General features: G+C 35.8%; 1 protein-coding gene across 2 annotated transcripts in view; it reads right to left on the bottom strand.

The window, feature by feature from the left end:
• Positions 1-18,785, bottom strand: part of ttll7 (tubulin tyrosine ligase-like family, member 7) — a 74,818-nt gene that overhangs the window by 15,165 nt on the left and 40,868 nt on the right. For both annotated transcript variants that reach the window (XM_043251835.1, XM_043251834.1), the window contains exons 11-17: positions 17,812-17,959; positions 15,734-15,807; positions 12,713-12,848; positions 7,280-7,366; positions 5,922-6,084; positions 2,624-2,949; positions 571-696 (exon numbers count right to left, since the gene is read on the bottom strand). In XM_043251835.1, the coding sequence (XP_043107770.1) occupies positions 571-696; positions 2,624-2,949; positions 5,922-6,084; positions 7,280-7,366; positions 12,713-12,848; positions 15,734-15,807; positions 17,812-17,959 (1,060 nt within the window). The remainder of the gene's footprint in view (positions 1-570; positions 697-2,623; positions 2,950-5,921; positions 6,085-7,279; positions 7,367-12,712; positions 12,849-15,733; positions 15,808-17,811; positions 17,960-18,785) is intronic.

Below are 18,785 nucleotides of genomic sequence, written 5' to 3' on the forward strand. Positions count from 1 at the left end.
CAAATATTTTTGTATATATTACTCCAGCTATATAGAAGCTATTTTAGCTTCACAGGGGTCAGGGTGATTTCAGGAATTCGGTGTATTTAAAACTAGCTACTTTTTACACTAGGTTAATTTTATGTTGGATAAGAGTTTACCTAACTCACCTAATAGTGTGCCTCTAATGCATTAAAATAAAATAATTACCAAAGTGTACTGGAAGGCGCCAATTACAATTTCACAGCTCCGGTAATAGAGCGGCATCAGTTCAATTGTGTTTCTCCTGCTAAATGCTGTGTTTCCATAATTGTTAATGTGCAAATGTACGCCAGATCTATCGGCGTGAAAGTGATGGTGTAAATGAATGCTGGATGAATGTCTTAAACAGGTGCTGCTGGCCAGCTGTGTTTCTGCGCAGACAGCTAATGGATCTCATTAAGCATACAGGTGGACGGCTAATGACTCTACATACAACGAGAGATGCTGCGAACGGCTCGGACGTCCTCAAATGAGTTTGGGGAATGAGGGAAACAGAGCAGCCGGTGCGCCTGCCCTGACCGAGCGCTTTCTCTCAGCTGCGAGTCTCACCTCATCCAACACGGCCTCGGCCTCCTCCTCGCTCTTCCCCGGGTAACGAATCCTCATCTCCCCGAGCGCAGCCAGCGTCTGCTGCATCAGCTCGGCCTCCTGCTCTTTACTCAGCGGGGTCTCTCCCTGCACCCGCACATGCAAAGAACCAACATAATAAAGATGAATTATTGAGCAGGATGTCTTTTCTCTGCAGTCATCAGGTTTGTTTCGGCCATCGCAATAGTGCATTCATATGGCGCCTGACTGCTCACTGTGAGAAGAACAACAGTGATCTTTACTTTCGAGAAATAAGGTTTCATAAACTGTGCAAAACTTTTAAAAGGACTTGATATAGTCTACAGAGTTTCGAGAACATGGTCATTTCATCTTAAAATCTAAAGATTTTTGCAGTAATGCAAAAAAAAGGCATTTGAGTATTTACTTTGTTTACATTTTAACAAGTATGCATACAGTTGATGTATCAATGTGTCATATGGTGTGATAGAAACATCTGAAAAATAACCTCTAACATTAAAGATTAAAGTCTTGTGCTATTGTAACTCATTTTTAGATCAGATAGCAATAGCTCCTTATACTGACAACTGCAGATTGTGTCATCCAATGCATTTTTAGGAAAAATCAAAGATAATGACTGAATGAAGCTGGTTAGCTGGTAAATTTGTATGTTTTAATTATTACTATTCTAAACATGGAAAATAGTAATATTAAAGAATTTGTACATTTGTGATGAGTACACTATGATGGACTTTTTACTGAGATTTATCATACTTGAGGTTTCACATACTGAGCAAAAACTTATGCTCATGTACTTATCAGAGTCCTACAAACACAGCACAAAATCCAAGTATTAGAAGAGTTTTGAGGAAAGAGCACAAATCCTAATTAACCAGGTTCCATTATTAGAAAATGAAGCCTTATTAACTTGATGATCATGCAGTCTATATACAATTACTCTGAAAAGAGCATGTAGCTTTAGTAGTCCGTCTTGCTAAACACAATCTAAAGTCTTATTAAACAGAGCATAAGTGTGTGTGCTGTTTTTTCTGATTAATATTCCTTAATGAGAGTTTGAACAAGGGGGAGTGCTGGTATTCACGAGATGAATGTGCCCGTAAATAGAGGCCCAATTTAGCTTCACACTCCCAATTTTTTCCACAATATGACTGATTTTCCTCTTCCAAGGTGTGCCCAAAGAGAGTGAGAGAACAAGAGTGGATATGAGAACAAGAAGGAACGATCAGAGTATGAAAACACAGTGTGACTGATTATGTGTTTGTGCGTGTGTTGAATCTCTATTGTTTGATGGATTAGAATGACTCAGGACAGCGATGGGAAAATAAAAATGATATTTGTCATTTTTACAGGTGGTGTGTTGCCAGATCTTCTCTAAATCAGCCATCTTTGTGAACATCTGTTCATATTCTCTAGAGGACATCTAGGGTAAAGAAAAAGATAGATGTGTCTGTATAGATATAGTCTATGTTCAGGATGAAATACTAGTGTGAAGCTTGCTGCACAGACAAGCCTGTAGTCTATAGTCGTATTCAAAATGAATAATTTACTAATGTATCTTCGAATACACATATATGTATATATTTTGTTAAATTATGTTAATATATTTGTATGTAATATATATAGAAGCATCATGATATAGTTTAATAATATATTAATCTTTTTCATTGTCATGAATATAAAGTCACAGTACAAGAATCTAAAAATGCTCATTATCTAAAAACTCTAAATCTAATTGCCACTATGCAAAATATACTTTATGTTTCCCTTTTTCTTGGGGTGTAAATTAAGCAGGAACTGGAACTTACTGTTCATTCATCAAGCTGGAAATGAAAGGTCAGGTCACTGCTTTGCAGGATACTTAATTCCACATACAGTAGTGTTCCCTGGTTGTATGTTGCAAATCAGACAAAAGCAATCGCTTGACCGAGTAATCAATGCGTATGGAATTGCAGGGTACATTCTGCATGAATGGAACAAGCAGTGTGGTAATTTGTGAATATTCCCTGTGTGCGATAGAGAGAAATTCGATACTTGCCGTATTGGGGTGAATGGCACCAAGACTGCTGCTGTGTGGAACTCTGTTTGTAGAACTGTTTCGACTGAGCGAATGGGAGCGACATGCCGTTTGGGGTCGAATCGGGGTCATCTGCGTCATGGTTGCTGCTGTTTGAGTGGCCGTAGTCGATGCATTAGCCATGTGAGTGGCTGTTTTTGGCCGTCTGGTCTCATTGGTAGGAGACTGCGCAGTCAGAGAGGATATGGAGCGCGGACAGGACATGGAGCGACGGATGAGCCCAGAAAGATTGGGCGAGGAGGAAGGACCTCGGATTGGTTTAGGGGCAGGTTTCCAATGAACACGACCTGAAACAAAGAACTAAAGCATTTGACTTCCATTTAAAACATACTCACACACACTCTTGGAAATTAAGTCTAGCATCTGAAATCTAATAACCAATAAAAAAGTTTTTAATTAATCACCTCACCAATATCCTGCAGGCCTGAATGGCTGTCAGGTTTCCAACTCAGGCCAGACAGTGAATTGAAACACACATACAGACAAATCTATGATTTTGAATGACCTCCAGTTTGTGAGCTAGCCAGCGGCATCACCGCTTCATCCGTGAATCTTGAGGGAAGAAGTTGCCAAATGCGGTATTATAGCAGCTTAGCTCGGACTATCGCAGATGGCCTCAGGCTAGTGTGGGGCAAAGGGGGCAAACAATGTCACCCCAGAATGGCCCAAAGCCCCCTCCGGCAGCAACCCAATCACCAGCGACCCTTTGCACACCAAATAAACCTGTCAGCTTGTTGCTTTGTCCCTCTTTCAGTGGCTAATGGAAAAGGCATGGCTTTGACTGTGTCAGGCCCGAATAATCAATACACTGCACAATCTATGGCACTTTCCAAAAATAGGGTACCAACTAGTGCTCCATTACTGAACTATCTAATAAAATTATCATAGCATAACATTTTGGCTTTTCTGAATCTATTACCGCTTGTTCCCAATAATAAAACTAAATTAAAATATAACCTGTTAAACTAACTGTTAAAATTATTATAGAAAAAGTGCTGTTAATTATTAAATTATGTTAATTACCAGAAACATTATATTTAGCTGTGTCCCACATTTTCTGGACAAGCCTGTACATGATTTTCCTCCCGTTAAAATATTAGATAAAACCGTGAAACTCAAGTTAAGCAAGAACATTTTTACTCTTTTAGTGCAATTAAATCGCTTACATTGTAGTTATTTAATCTTGGCTTAAACATTGTAATGCAATTTAAATTGGTTTGTTAATTGTTTATAGCAAAAAAATTTATAAATCAATCATAACAACTCTCGGATGATTTTGGCATGCTGATGGATATGACAATGTTAATGTATTTGGATTAGGTGAAACAGATCTGCTATGCTGCTGCTGAATTTCTGCTGCTGTTGGATATTGCTGTAGTTGTAGATTATCGTTGTTGCTGCTGCAAGCAAGTACAGGAACTTGCTACTGGCAATGCATATGTTGATACAGTGCCATGAGTATTTATGAAATACTGCTGCTGCACAAATAGCATATGAAAAATAACCTGCAGCAGATCTATACAGGTGAAGCAGGGAAGGATGGAGGGTTTCAGAGAAAGTCTGAAAGCGCGCTACAGGAATCTTAAGTGAATTCTAGCCAGCCATATAAATGCAAAGTAGCAAGCTCACTGCATATGCAGAATGAACCAATCAACTTGTGCTAAGTTGTTGAACCCTCTGTATCATTAGTTACGTTAACAACCTATCAGTAATCTAGAGTCTCTTGACTGAATTATATAGTTTTAAAATGTTTTTAGATATTTCTTCAATTTACGTAAAAACTCAAGCCTTTTTTAACCATATTTGTGAAAAACATCACATAGAGGAATAGTCAAAAAAACTAAGCAAATTAGTACAGTTAAATAGTTACAGTTATATATACACATGTATAAAAAGACCATGCACAGGATGCTGGACCCCAAAGGAACACTCTGCTTCCAAAAAAACTCCTATATTTTAAAACAAACATTTTTCGAGGCTTGTTTGCACAGTTTTCAAGGTACGCCAGAAGTACTCTTCTGAACTTCTCCCCAACCTGTGCTTTCCTCAAGCTGAGCGTCCAGTCTCCCTTTAAACCAGCAGACTGAAACATCAGAAAAGCTCATTAAAGCTGCAGCGCATGAGAGCCAAGGGACCTCTCATGACATCACCTGCTGCAGTCAGCCAGTCAAATTAAGAGCCACTGCACTAGGCCAGCGAATACTGTGACCCTAATTAAAAAAGATGGATTTTCTCTGTTTCATGTATTAATTAGGTAAACAAATGCATTATAGTAGATTTACATCTGTAATTTAGCTCAGGCTCTGCAAACGGCACTGAAGATTTAATGCGTCTGGCTAGACAAAAGACTGCTTAAAAGTTTAAGCCATAAGCAGCTCTTGCAGTCATCTGGAAATCATCGAGGGACAGATAGCACCTATAAAAGCGGTTCAGCAGCAGAACGTCCCAGAACCTCCCAGTCTACCCTAATAGTCCCAGGTCCCAGGTGATAAATAGCTTTTCCACTGAACAGACCCTTAAAACTGGCTGGTCACGAAGTAGGAACAGATAACGTCAGAGGTCCAGTAGTAAGGTCATTTCTACGCCAAGAAAAGTTCTCAAAACATCAACACTGATGCAAAACAAAACTAAATAACTCCCATTACAATTATTCAAGTTTTCTATCCTATTAAGTGTTTCTACTTCTGACAGCTGCATCAAAATGTTTGTGATAGGTTTTTTTTTCAAAATTAAGATGGATTTTCAAAATTGTTCAAGATTTCTGCATTAATTTTTACAATTTTGTTTTTAAAATACTTTTTGTATTATTGTAAAAAAAAGGTTTTACAGTTTTTTTGCAACATTGTGACTCTGGACCACTTTATATTGGGACAATAGAACAATATTTAGTCGAGATACAATCATTTGAATATCTGGAATTTGCTGATTTTCTAACTGATTTAGTACTGGCTGCGGATAAAGTCTTAATTCTTGCCGATTTTAATATCCATGTTATAATGAAAAGATGCATAAGAATTAACATTCTTAGACATTCTGAACTCCACTGGTGTTAGACAACACATGTCAGGACCTACTCATTGTCGAAATCGTACTCTAGATTTGAAAACATAACAATTTTTTTTTGGCCCCAACATTAGTAAGTAAAACTTTACAATCTACTGAACATCTTTCTTCCAGATTGGGCACTGGAATAATTTTTGAGAAAAAAAGTACCAACACCCAGACCCCTTTCTTTTATGGGCCCAGGGAAAGAACTCACTGGAGCGTTCTGGACGATTGACTTTCTCTTGCGTGATGCTGCTGCTCTCATCTTCTCCGTCAGCGTCGGAACCAGAGCTGCTGTCGCTGCAGCTGGCCGAAGACTCCTCAGGCTCCCTGTGCCCTCTGGGCGTCGGGCTGCTCTCAGGCATGGATGACAGGACCTACAGACAAACAATCACATAAACACACCCGCAGGGACAGATGATGAGAGAAGATCCTAGAAAGATGTCAGTTCTTGAGCTCCAATTAACGCTTGCCACTGACGGCAGAACGGAAGGGAGGCAGTGATACATGCCTGACGCACCAAGTCTTGATTAATGTCACTGCAGAAACATGTTCATTTGGACTGAAACACACACACACTGCATGTCAGGGGAACTAATCTGTTATGTCCTTCAAGAAGTATTGAACGAGGAATCGAATATCTGTCCGACACTTGGGAAGTACTGACTATTAGCCTTCTGAATGCACTAATTTCACCTTTTCAACTCCAATTTAACTCAAAGGTCTGTCTAAATTAACACTGTGGACATAATCTCCAGCTGACTTTTGAAAGAATTTAGAGAGATCCTGCTATTAAGAGGAACCGTTTGTGACAGCTTAGGTGCTTGATTTCTGTCCTGTCAAATAATTCCAAATGGCCCTGTAATGGCACAGTGTTTCAATGCTTCAGAGCAGATACTGCTGAAATGAAACCTACATACTGCTAAGTCGAAAGTGAACCAATTAATATTATTTCATGTCATACAGTGTCTGTAACTGTCTGTAACATCTCTATAAGGGCATCTCATGAAAATTAATCATGGAATGTCATGCCTGGTTCATAATTCACCTCAGAAATAAAAGATACATTTTTAAAAACATTTTTGTTGTGGTTATGAAGGCAAAGGCCCAATAATTGTGAAGTAAACTTTCAAGACAGACCTATCATGAGAAGCAGCTGGTTTATTAAGTTATGTTGGCTGCTATTACTGCTGAACATGACTTTAATTTATGCTTTAATGTAAAATAAAAACAGGCTTTAGAGCATGACAGAACAGGAAAATTTGTTTTTAATGACATATGGCCTGACATCTCATCTAGCCACAGTTCAGTGTTGTTCTACTGATGCTCCTTGCACATGCACCTGTGCACTTGTTGACTAGGGCCTTTCACTGAGATGTTCTGTTTGGTGTTGACTGTTCTGTGTCTAAACAAAAAAATAAAATCCGTTTCGAGTGTAACTTAAGTGTTATTTAACTGTATTAAATGTTTTTTGCGCCGTTAAATTAGAAAACATGTTAACGCTAAGACACTAATTATGATGGCAATAGTTTGCATTTACAGTATATATACCTTATATCTTTTACTATATACCTTAGGTCCTTTTTGTTTGGAGGTTTTTCCCATTAGTTTCTCATCATCCAGTTCACACTGCTCCAGGAGGTCTAGGATATCTTCCTCCTGCAGAACAAAACACAAACAACCTTTTTTAACCCTTTTGTGTGGATATGCACTTAAATGAATACATTTTTACACTTCACATGTAATTTTACTGCATATCAAAAGGAAATATGTGAAGTACAAGTTCACTAAATTTCTCTTTGCTAATTTTACTGCATATCAAAAGGAAATATGTGAAGTACAAGTTCAGTACATTTCCATGAATCAGTTTATATATGTATTATATATTATATAATTTCTTTTATTATTTAAATGTATCTATTTAATAATTGACCAAATAATTAATATATCACCTTAAAAGTAGCATATTATAAGCATATAATTATTTTAGCTCTTTTCTTGACATATGCCAACTCACTCAAAACAAAATCAAAAACAATAATGTAATTTTAGTGAGGTCTCTTAATTCCAAAACATTTTAAGCACATTATTATCTTGTCTAAACTATGAGTAATTTTGGGGGGAGGAATCTAAATCAAAACAGTATGCTGCATGACACCTAAACAATTTCTTGGCATAAATCAAAGCCATATGTTTAGAACAAGTTCAGGAATCCATCTGGAATATGAATCAACCTCATTCCTTCTTACAAGTCACTGCATCTGAACCACACTTTGAGTTTAGCACATCATAATCTATGTAGAATTTCTTCTTGTCAGTTCTTTCAAATAAAGCACTCTGTTGTTGACTTTGAAGTATGGGGTCAGTGCACAGTTCACATGAGAAAAGCGTTCATAAAGACTCCAAAATTACAATTTCTTGGTATTACAAATTACACACGACCAATTCTTTTTCCATTATATTTTAAGAATCGCAGACAATACAACACCAGCTAATTTGAACACTGTAAAACTCATTATCAGTATGATTCAGTATAATTAATAATACAGATTCCAATTATAGTATAAAACGTGTTATAATAAAAATGGCAATGATTCCAGCGATCTTTAAATTATGTATTTCACTTCCACAACAGTGGCACATTCACTCTGACTGCTGCTTGAGCTTCCTGCAGATTCCTTTATGATCCCCTGGAGTTTAGTCGAGTCTTCCTGAAACTCAGCTTGCACTCTCCTATTGGGATGAATTTGATGGGACAGAACAGCCTGTACAGACTGAAAGTAGTCTGAAACAATTGTTACGTACAATAGTGGACTTAAAATATCTTGAAAATTGCTTTTTCGACTCATAAGACATTGCAATTTTTCTTTTGGAGGTGGCTCAAGCAGGTCTTTTAATATTGCCATGGCGTACTTTAATGCTTATGGACAAGATGTGTTTGTTTAGCTTTTTAGGTTGTGTCACCTTTTTTCTTATCATCTAATGTTCACTTGATTCCACCTAACTGATGTATTTGATCATAATTTGAGTCATTGATGTAGTCATAAATACTATATTTTTTTTTCAACTATTAACACTGCTTAAATGCCAATCTAATTTATGTTTAATTTATAACAGAACAGTTTTAATCACTTTTTACCTATCCTATAGATTTTTTTTAAAAATCTATAGGATATATATATATTACATTTAACTTTTAATATTAATAATATTTCAGTAATTTCACTTTTACGGATATTATTAGACTGATAATCCAAATTAAATTCTAGTGCAAACAAAATGCCTTAATGTTTGTCAGCTGGATCGTACAAATAAATGTAGCAGCCTTCAAAACAGAGATTGGACTAATGACAGTACTTCAGATAAGAAAAGAGCAGAAGAGCAGTCGTAAAACAAGCACTAAATGTATTTGGGTGAAGATTGAATCATCGTAGTCTCAAGAATTTAATCAATATTGTTTTAAATTTGCTTCAACATATTTTCTTTTTTCCCTCAAAACCGTAAGATGTGTGTTTCACGGACTCTGATGTTTCTCCATTACAAATGTCGCATGCTTTTCAAGCAGAAACATTATCCCAGCTGTAACTCAATAATCCAGGCATTGATCTGTTGTTCTGGCTCAGATGGAGAGAGATTTTAAGTGCATTAAAATCTGTTCTTTTGCTCATCGCCGCCTTCCATTTTTCCCCAAACACACAGTAAGTCTCATTGTTTAGGCAGTCAGTGAAGAGAAAAAAAGGCAGAAAAAACCTCACACTTTGACTGCAGGTGACAAGTCAATATTTGCCAGTGTTTGCTACAGTTAGATTGTTATGAAATTTGTTTTCATTGCTTTGATTTGGGCGCCAAACTCGCAAAGTCGATTTTAGGATAATTTTGTGTGTCGGGGCACAGACATAAGGACATAAGAACATTTTTGTGACAGGTGTGTGTCTAATACAGAGGACGCATTTCCAACAAGAGATTTCATTTTGTTATCGCACGTTACAATAAGTGGCAATCAGGTGCTGGAACTTCTCATTGTTAATGTTTTACCCAGTGCATGCTGCAGATGTGGAAAGCAAGTAAACAACAGAGCCATGTTCTCTCCTGTCGCAGCTTCTCTTCACATCTATTCACAGCTTGCTATGTATTCTAGAGGTATCGCAAAACAAAATTCAAACAAATACATTACATTGACTGATGTACAGAAGAAATGTTGGTATTAACATAAAATGTTATTTTCTGCATGGATTAACCATCTGGTCACATTCAATGCAAAAACATAACCACTAGAGAAATTTACTGAGGTTAAATAAAAAGAAATATGATTTCTTTTTTTTAGATATTTTTTTAAAATGCAAATAATAATTTATTATGTATTATTTATTATAAGTTAAACTACTTATTTTTACATTTACTAATCATCCTAAGACTTTTGTTTATTTTCAAAACACAAATGATATATATTTTTTAGAATATATATTATTAAATAAATCTTTACACAAAACATTTATATATAAAATTGCAATAAAAAGACATTGTGGCGTAATCAATATGAATTGTATAGTTTATTTCCACTTTTATTTTAAGTAAGCTATCCTAAGTATTTATGTATGCCATGTATTTATCTACAAAAAACTAGAAAATTCAGTGTCAGATATATGCATTTATGACACTACAATTTATTGTTTATTATATATTAAGTATTTAGGACATCATTATTATTATAAGACACTATTTCCCTGTTTAATACTGTAAAGCTGCTTTGAAACAATGTGCATTGTAAAAGCACTGTAAACTGGTAACTTAACATTTTAAATCCTGATATCTGATGTTTTTTGTAATTAAAAGTAATAAATTAAAAATAATATTATATAAACCTAACTTATCATCAGCGGACCTGTTCCCACAAATGTTTTATACAATATCACTTAACAATACTACAAATATGAATTTTTGACATTGTTAAGTTTTTCACCCTCTCTGTGACCCTTGGCATTAACCAGACCTTTTTTTTGATGCTGTGCTTTTAAGATGTAAATGCGTCTTTGCATGTGAAATGAGTAACTGTGCTTTGCTGCGAGCTGTGAGCTTTCTTTCAGGTCCAGTATAGTGCTGCCGTATCTTTCAAAAACAGCCTTTTTGCACCAACTGCATTACATTGTGACAGCTGAAGAGCAATCCAAACTAAATGTGTATGCTTATTTCACTTCAAAAGGGTTTGTGAGTGTTTATTTTGCTTCGAAATTCTGACCACTATTCACTAAGTTTGAAAAAAACAGATATTTTTTTAAAGATCCAGTTGTTTTTGTCTGAAAGAAGAGAGTCTTACACACCCAGGATGGCTTGGGGCTGAGTAATTCATGGGGTAATTTTCATTTTTTAATAAACTATCCCTTTAAGAATATACAAAGTGACAAGTGCTACACAGAGTTTCCCTGCAGTTTAATCTTGTTGGTCGTTTTCCTAGTGTTTAGTTGTAATAGTATTTATTCTGCTATCTTACTTTTACTCACACATGATGTAGTAGGTCAGCTTTCCAAACATCAAATATGTAATTTAACATGTAAATTTGGCCAGTGATTGTAATCCAGGTGATTGTTGAAAAAGCCATTTTGGCAGCAACGGTGAAGAGTAATGTGATTACTGTTTCGACAGAATAATTAGTAAATAATTCCCCTAGAAAAGTAATTAGCAATTAGTAATGACTTATTTTGAGTAACTTTGCCAACTCTTTGTAAATCTGTGAGGGGTAGACAGGCCTAGACTAATGTTAAAAGCTCAGGGTTGCTAAAAAACTGAAGCGACATTAACAAACTGACAGACAGGAAGGTCAAAGACCACATGGTAATGGCACAAACTCTGGCTTTTGAATCTTTCCCAAATAAGCCAGACACCAGCGCCATAGGAAACGGCTCATGCGCTCCCCTGCCATATCAGCAGACGGCTCACGGCTCAAAACTACAACCTGCCTAACAACCATCTCCATTCAAACTCATGCGCAACCCCACTCCAAAGTCAGATTTCAGATTCCATCAATGTGAGCTATGAGGACGAAACCTTTCCAACAATATGCCACATTCATATGCATGGGTACACAGATCCGGCCTTGAAAATCCCTGTAAAATGAACATCCAGAGGTTTCGGGGAGGTTGCGCAGCACAATAATGAACTCCAGCCGAATAGAATCTTAAAACAGAGGCTTTTGTAAAAACAAAAAAGAAAAAACTGCAGATATGCAGTAGGAAAATTTGTATATAAAGCTAATGAAGCTTTTAAAGCATTACATATTACACATTAGGTATTACAACAATAACAATGTCACCCTTCTTTTATTTACTATGGTAAAATTAATGATTTGTATGAATGATTGAAAATATGCATATATCCATACAAAATAAATGGCACCCAATGCATTTAAAAGAAAAACAAAGTAGGTTTTCAAGAGCTAATCCACATAAATAATTTTCATTTCAGCATGGTCGAAACTCCATGCAGCTTCCACCGCTTATCATTTGTTGGAGATATATTTTATAACAGTTTATTTATATAAGCTTCACAGACCAACTTTATTCTTATTTTACATTTTATTTAAATGCTTCTATGTTTGTTTTTCACTGAGGCTTTCTATAGATCGTCACTGTTTTTGTACCACATAAATTGCAGTTGACAATTTTTTTAAAAAGCGGTAATGTCGCCAACTACGTTTCCAAAAGTAGCAAGTTTGAAAAAGTCTCTGAGCCTATAGTAATAGCAACCTCTGTTTAACAAGCCACGTGGTATTATTCATGTCCATAGCTCAAACGGTTTGTTTAAATCCCTAACCCTATGAATGAGCAATGTGGATGGCTGCCTTAAACTGCCCTAATGAAAACCAGATGGCCACAACAAGAGTTAGGAAGTAAAATACACTTCAACATTTCTTATTTTAAATGCAAAAGAGCGAGTAGAAAAAGCAGCAGTGAGGGGAGAGAAAGAAGGAAAAAGAGCAAAAGATTGTTCAGTTGCGTCTCAGGTACATGCCTTCATTCGTTTCAGTGGATTATTCATTTCCTTTTGAAGTGAAGCTGCTCGCCCAGCAAGGAATGTCTGAAATGCAGCTGAAAGGAGACTCTCATATTTCTCCAAGAGCAGCTTGTCATCTGGGGGGTAAATACATCTGTATGGAGAGAGGGGGAGAGAGAGAGTTTTATCTGATTATCTGATTTAACAGCCTGGTCTGCCTGCTTTTCTAATCACTTAAACAAACCTCAATCGTTCTTTTCACACATGCATTTGTCCCCTAATGCTGTGTATATACTTTGATTAATAAACTTGTCTTTATATTAGACGTTAAGACTAAACAAAAGTCAGAGACGTCTAAACCTTTGTCTATATCTGTGTGATGGATCTTCAGATCAGCACCATATTGGGTCTGGGATATAATCAAAACCAGCAACTGGCTAAGGTTCAGGACATGAGATGACGACCTGCTATGATAAAATTATGCAAACGAAACCCTGAAATGTATTAACATTATTGGGAACTCTGTACATTTGAGCAATATATTTTTATAGTATGTATTAATCTTTAGAAACATTAGCTCATAAGAACACAGGTCTATTAAATAACATTACCAGATACAACTTTTGAAATAATATAATGTACTAAATGTTTTTTAACTGCAGGGAATTTTAAGTTATAAAAATAACTAAATTTGTGTTCATATAACGAGTGAAGGTTTGGTTTGGAATGGCATGAAGGTCAGCAATTAATGATTAATTATTTTGGGGGGAATTAACCATTTAACTAATATTAATACATTTTTCATAAATATTTTTCATTGTTAGTTAATGTTGTATAAATAACATTAGCAGTGTGTTTTACAGGTTTGGATTAAACAGATACTGTGATAAATATTGTATTAGTATTAGCTATTTAAAATATGACAAATCTATTTGACTGGATAGCCACTTGACATCAACAACAAAATGTGTGGAAAGTATTTTGCCTCCCATTAAAAGTTGATAATCTAAGCCATAATGTAGAGTCAAGATGAACTTTTACCATCCAGAATTGGTTTATTTAAAAATAATTATTGTCAGAATGCAAGAATTATACTGCTTATTATATTGAAAACTTACCAAATAAATAAATTAAGAATATTAAAATGCAGAATGCAGCATTTGACCAACCAGCATAAAGTATTCCAGAAAACAGTGTAATAGCATTTATTTTGGTATCATAACTTCACTATGTAGTGAATTTGTTATTTTGCATTCAGTCTGACCCAACATTTGAGAAGCACTGACCAAAATAATGGTGGCACCTCAATCTAAATAAAAAGTCAAGGTGAAGCGAGAACTATATTTCAGCCTGATAATCTAAAACTCACTTGGCGTGTGACATTTAAAATGGCTCTTTTGGATTTCGGCTTCAACATAATCAAAAGCTCAAGTAAATGTAAATGTTCAGATCAGACGATAAACCGCCCCAAATCCATTAAGAGCTACAAGCATGATGGACAAACTTATGTGGGAGAAGTAATCTAGTAAGAGTAAGTGGGCTTAGTCTTCAGCATATGGCACATGTTAAAATCTGGGTCTGACCCACAAACCTCAAACACTTTTTTTTCATGTTTCAGCATCTTTTGGGGTGTTTTTATTTAGAGTTGAACAGAACAGCAGTTACAGACATAGGCATAAAATGACCTATTTAGGAAGAGGCATTCGTTTCGTATTCCTCCTCTGAGGCTCTGACGTGGAGGCTCCATATTAAGAAGCGATTTGTTGCAATTACAAAGTGACTGCATTTTTTTTCTGAGTAAAAAATCACAGCAAGATGCTAAATGCTGCTACATTTCTCTATGAAGAAGCCACTGTCAGAGCTTCTATAGTAAATACAAAAGGTTAGTTAAGATGCTTGCGTAAAGAGTTCAGGTTAATCAAGTCTTAATGGCAGGTCTTTATGTGGCAGATCTTAGTCTGCATTTGAATGTAACAAATTACAAAAGTAATAAAAGTTGAGGCATTTGGCTGCTGACGCATTTGGCATCTTTACAAAACATTAGTAGTCATTAAAGTAGTAACCTGGAGTCATTTAATGTTCTGAAGCAAGCAATCTCTGACAGTTATAGATAAAAATACTGACAACTTTTGGTCCTTCTAGACCAACGGTCTCAAATTGGCAGTCATGAGTGAGGTAGAAAATATATTCTGCAAATAAATTTTTATTTAACTACAATTGTTGTCTATAATTCATTTTGACACCATTTTGGTGTCCATATCTAATAAAAATGTATACATAGAAAGTGTATTACATGCAAGTAAAGTGTCTGCTTTAATGCTTCAAATAACCTTTGTAAAACTAAAATGGGACAATATGGGTAAAAATATTTTCCATTATCATTTAGCATAACAGATATATTTATGTAAAAATAAAACAACCTACTTATTAAGGCCTGTATTTATTAAAACAGATAATATAAAAAGTCATCATACTACATTTTATATATTTTAATTTATAAATAATAATAATAATTCTCAATGACAAATGGGCTAAATCTACTGGTTTGAAGAATAGTGTCAAAGATTGGTAAAGATTTAACATTACAATTAATTAGGTTTGGGGGGGCTAAACTGTCTTCCTTAAATAGAATCTATTAATGACATCTAATTATTCTTAATGATCTGATATGATCTGATATTTTTATTGTTATTTGAACTACTTTTACACTGAATGACATTCTGTAAAAAATTATGTATTTATTTATTTATTTATTTTACAGGAATGAACCACAAATGTAATGTTTTCATGTATATTAATAAACAGAATATTACCCAAACACTGGATTCGAACATGCTTTGGTGCTTTGTTATAACCCTTTTCTGCCTACGAAGGCAGAATATTTCAAGTTCAAGAAACAACTCTTGTCCTTGTTTTGTCCTCACATGAGAGCCTAAGAAATTGTTTCATACTGTCACATTCCAAACCAAGCCACAAGAGACCCCACAGGTGTAAGCGGGCATTCTTACAGGATAACAATCGTCAAAGCGGCTTCCCTACCTGTAGTTCCCCAGGTGCCGCTTTTCGTGCTCATCCCTGGAGACCTGCTTGCGGACTTGAGCCAGTCTTTCTTTCTGAAAACACAACACAAGGTAGAAGCAGGTAGAACAACAAAGAAAAAAGCCTGTTTCTGTTAGTGCTATACTGCAGTGTAATTTAGCCACACAAAACCCAACAACAATAGCACCGAATGACTCGTTTCCCATATTATGAGGCACCTTAATGAAGTCTGAGAGTTAGTGGTGCGAATAACAGCCTCTCCTCTACACTTGTTAATACACCGGGCCCATTCATAATTCATATAGATTTAACTCCCACTGTACCATTTTAATACATCAAAAACTATAATTGTGGAAAGGTCAGCTGGTCAATTTGCAGTGGCGCAGCAGGGTGTCTTCTATAATAGTCACTGATCTCTGCTAAATGCTGGTACAGGCATATTCGCTCAGCCCCCAATCCCCAAATCTCACTCTTCTTTTGCGTCTAGATTTGCCCTTTGAAAATACCACCTACCTGCAGTCATTTCAACCTCATTCATTTCTTCATATAATAAAAAGTTGATCGAAAGACCAATCAAGAACTGGTGCACAAAGCACCTTCTACTTACTGAAAACGTGCTTTTCTGTACATACGCAAAATACGAATATTGCAATAACTTTTGTCTTTTTGGTTTTGGAGTTCTAACATTTTTTATCAGTGGTGGGTTACTTTTTCAAATATGCAGTGCAAGTTATTTAGTTTTCCTATTTATTAAACTAAAGTGTGCTTTATGGGAATGACAAAAATTCAACAATTGTATTGCCCAAGCAAATGCAGTGTGGCTGCTTACAAATAGCGCATATATGTATTAACAGAAAGGAAAATAATAAAAATATATAATTACTATTATATAATAAAATAATAAAAATATATGAAGTATTCATAAATAGCATTATATTAATACTTATATAATAAAAAACAATTCAAAAATGAATAATAAAAGTCAAACTTGATAAAAAAAATCATACATAACTCAAAAATGCATTTGAGAGAAAAAAAATTGTGGAAAAACATGGACAATAGTTTTTGAACCCTGTCTCAAGACTATAAATCCATTTCCAATGATCCTAATGTTCCTGTGTCCATTGTACACAATATCATCAAGAGGTTTGCAACCCATGGCACTGTAGCTAACCTCCCTGGATGTGGACAGAAGAGCCAAATTAAAGAAAAAATACAACAAAGGATTGTTCAAATGGTGGATAAAGAACCCTAATTAACTTCAAAACAAATAAAATCTAATCTGCAGTCACAGGGAACAACAGTGGCAGTTCGCACAATCCGTTATCATCTGAATGAAAAGTGACACTATGGTAGGAGACCGAGGAGGACACCACTGCTGAAACAAAGGCATAAAACAGCAAGACTGGGGTTTGCCAAAACTTGAGATAAAACTACAATGCTTCTTTAAACAGATGAGACAAAAGTAGAGCCTTAAAGACATCATGGCACTGTATACAGAAAAAGAAATTAGGCCTTCACAGAAAAGTACACAGGCCCTGCAGTCAAACATGATGGAGGTTTAAAGATGTTTTGGGGTTGCTTTGCTGTTTTTGGTACTGAATGCTTTGACTGTGTGAAAGGTATCATGAAATCTGATAATCAACAAAGAATTTGCATACTATCAGTAAGTAAGTAATGCAATTAGATACTTTTCAATAAAGTAACAAAATATTGTAATGCATAACTATCAAAAGCAACTCCACGCCTCCAGAACACGTATTTCTGTTGATGGAGAAATAAAACAAAATAATTGAGATCTGAATCTTCTTTTTACAGTCATTTTTTATACAGTTGAACCACTGATGGCAGATGGACTAAGTTGATGATGTCTTTTATACTTTTCTGGACGCTGACAGTGAAAATGTTTTAGCAGTCATCTAAAATATCTTAAATTGTGTTCCAAGACAAACAAAGATTTTACAGGTCTGGAACAAAATGAAAGTAAGTAATTACTGAAAAAAAACAATTGGGGGTGGAGTAACCCTTTAAACATGACCTAATGAAATGTCGCTTTCTATTTGCTAAACAGGTCTCACCAGTTCTTCTTTCCTGCGCTCCAGTAGATGACGTTGTCTCTCCCATTCTGATGATCCAGCCGTCAGTTTCCTCATCGATCCCTGTCCATACAGTCGTCGCTGTGCTTCTGCCTTCTGCTGGGCCAAATTCCGTCGTTTATCACTCGCTCTGGGTAAAAAAAAAAAAAAACAATAAAATAAAAGAAAATGTTCGGTAAAGTAACTCCCAACCGAAATCCTGACAGACTCTGAGACTCCATACATCACTCGACCTGACAGCATTCAGCACTTCAAGATTTCATCGCTCACTGGCCCTTCAAATTTGCTGTTGTAAGTGGCCACTCTGGGTCAGTGGGCTCCTGAACCACTGGGGACCCTCTCGTTTTATTGATACAACTTTCACACTTCTGAGTTCTTGTCGCTGAGTTATTGGTTTTGTCCTGCCACTGCTGGGGAAATAACGCAGGAGTTGCCTTGATATGTTACTGGTAAGAACTCAGTTGGATCAGTTGGGACACAGTAAACGTCTGTGGAGACTTCCAAGAAAATCACTGCGACAGAATGGCAGCAATGCATCCTGAAATCTGATCCACTGCTGGATTGAGTTTGTCTGCTGTTGTTTCCTACTATAGGACCATTGTTGGGTCACTCTGGTATGTTTAGTACAAAATGTGGACCTGGGATTTGAAGGCCAGGTCTATGATAATCAATCACAGGAAACACTGTGTCCTGACATACAACACTACACACACAAGCTATCACAGAAACTTATGCAGGTTTGCACAAGTGAACATACACGGCATACCTAAATAAGCACACCCTTTATGTTTAACAAAATGCAATCATACAAAACAGTTTGAAAAAAAATATTATTACTCTCAATATCTACAGTAATACACAAACTGAAACTAACGAGTATTGGAGGATTCTACAACACACTAATAAACATAAAAAAATAAACAATTAGATATAGCAAAATAAATATTATCCATTTA

This window comes from Puntigrus tetrazona, chromosome 11, assembly GCF_018831695.1.
Source record: "Puntigrus tetrazona isolate hp1 chromosome 11, ASM1883169v1, whole genome shotgun sequence".
NCBI classification, from domain to species: Eukaryota; Metazoa; Chordata; class Actinopteri; order Cypriniformes; family Cyprinidae; genus Puntigrus; species Puntigrus tetrazona.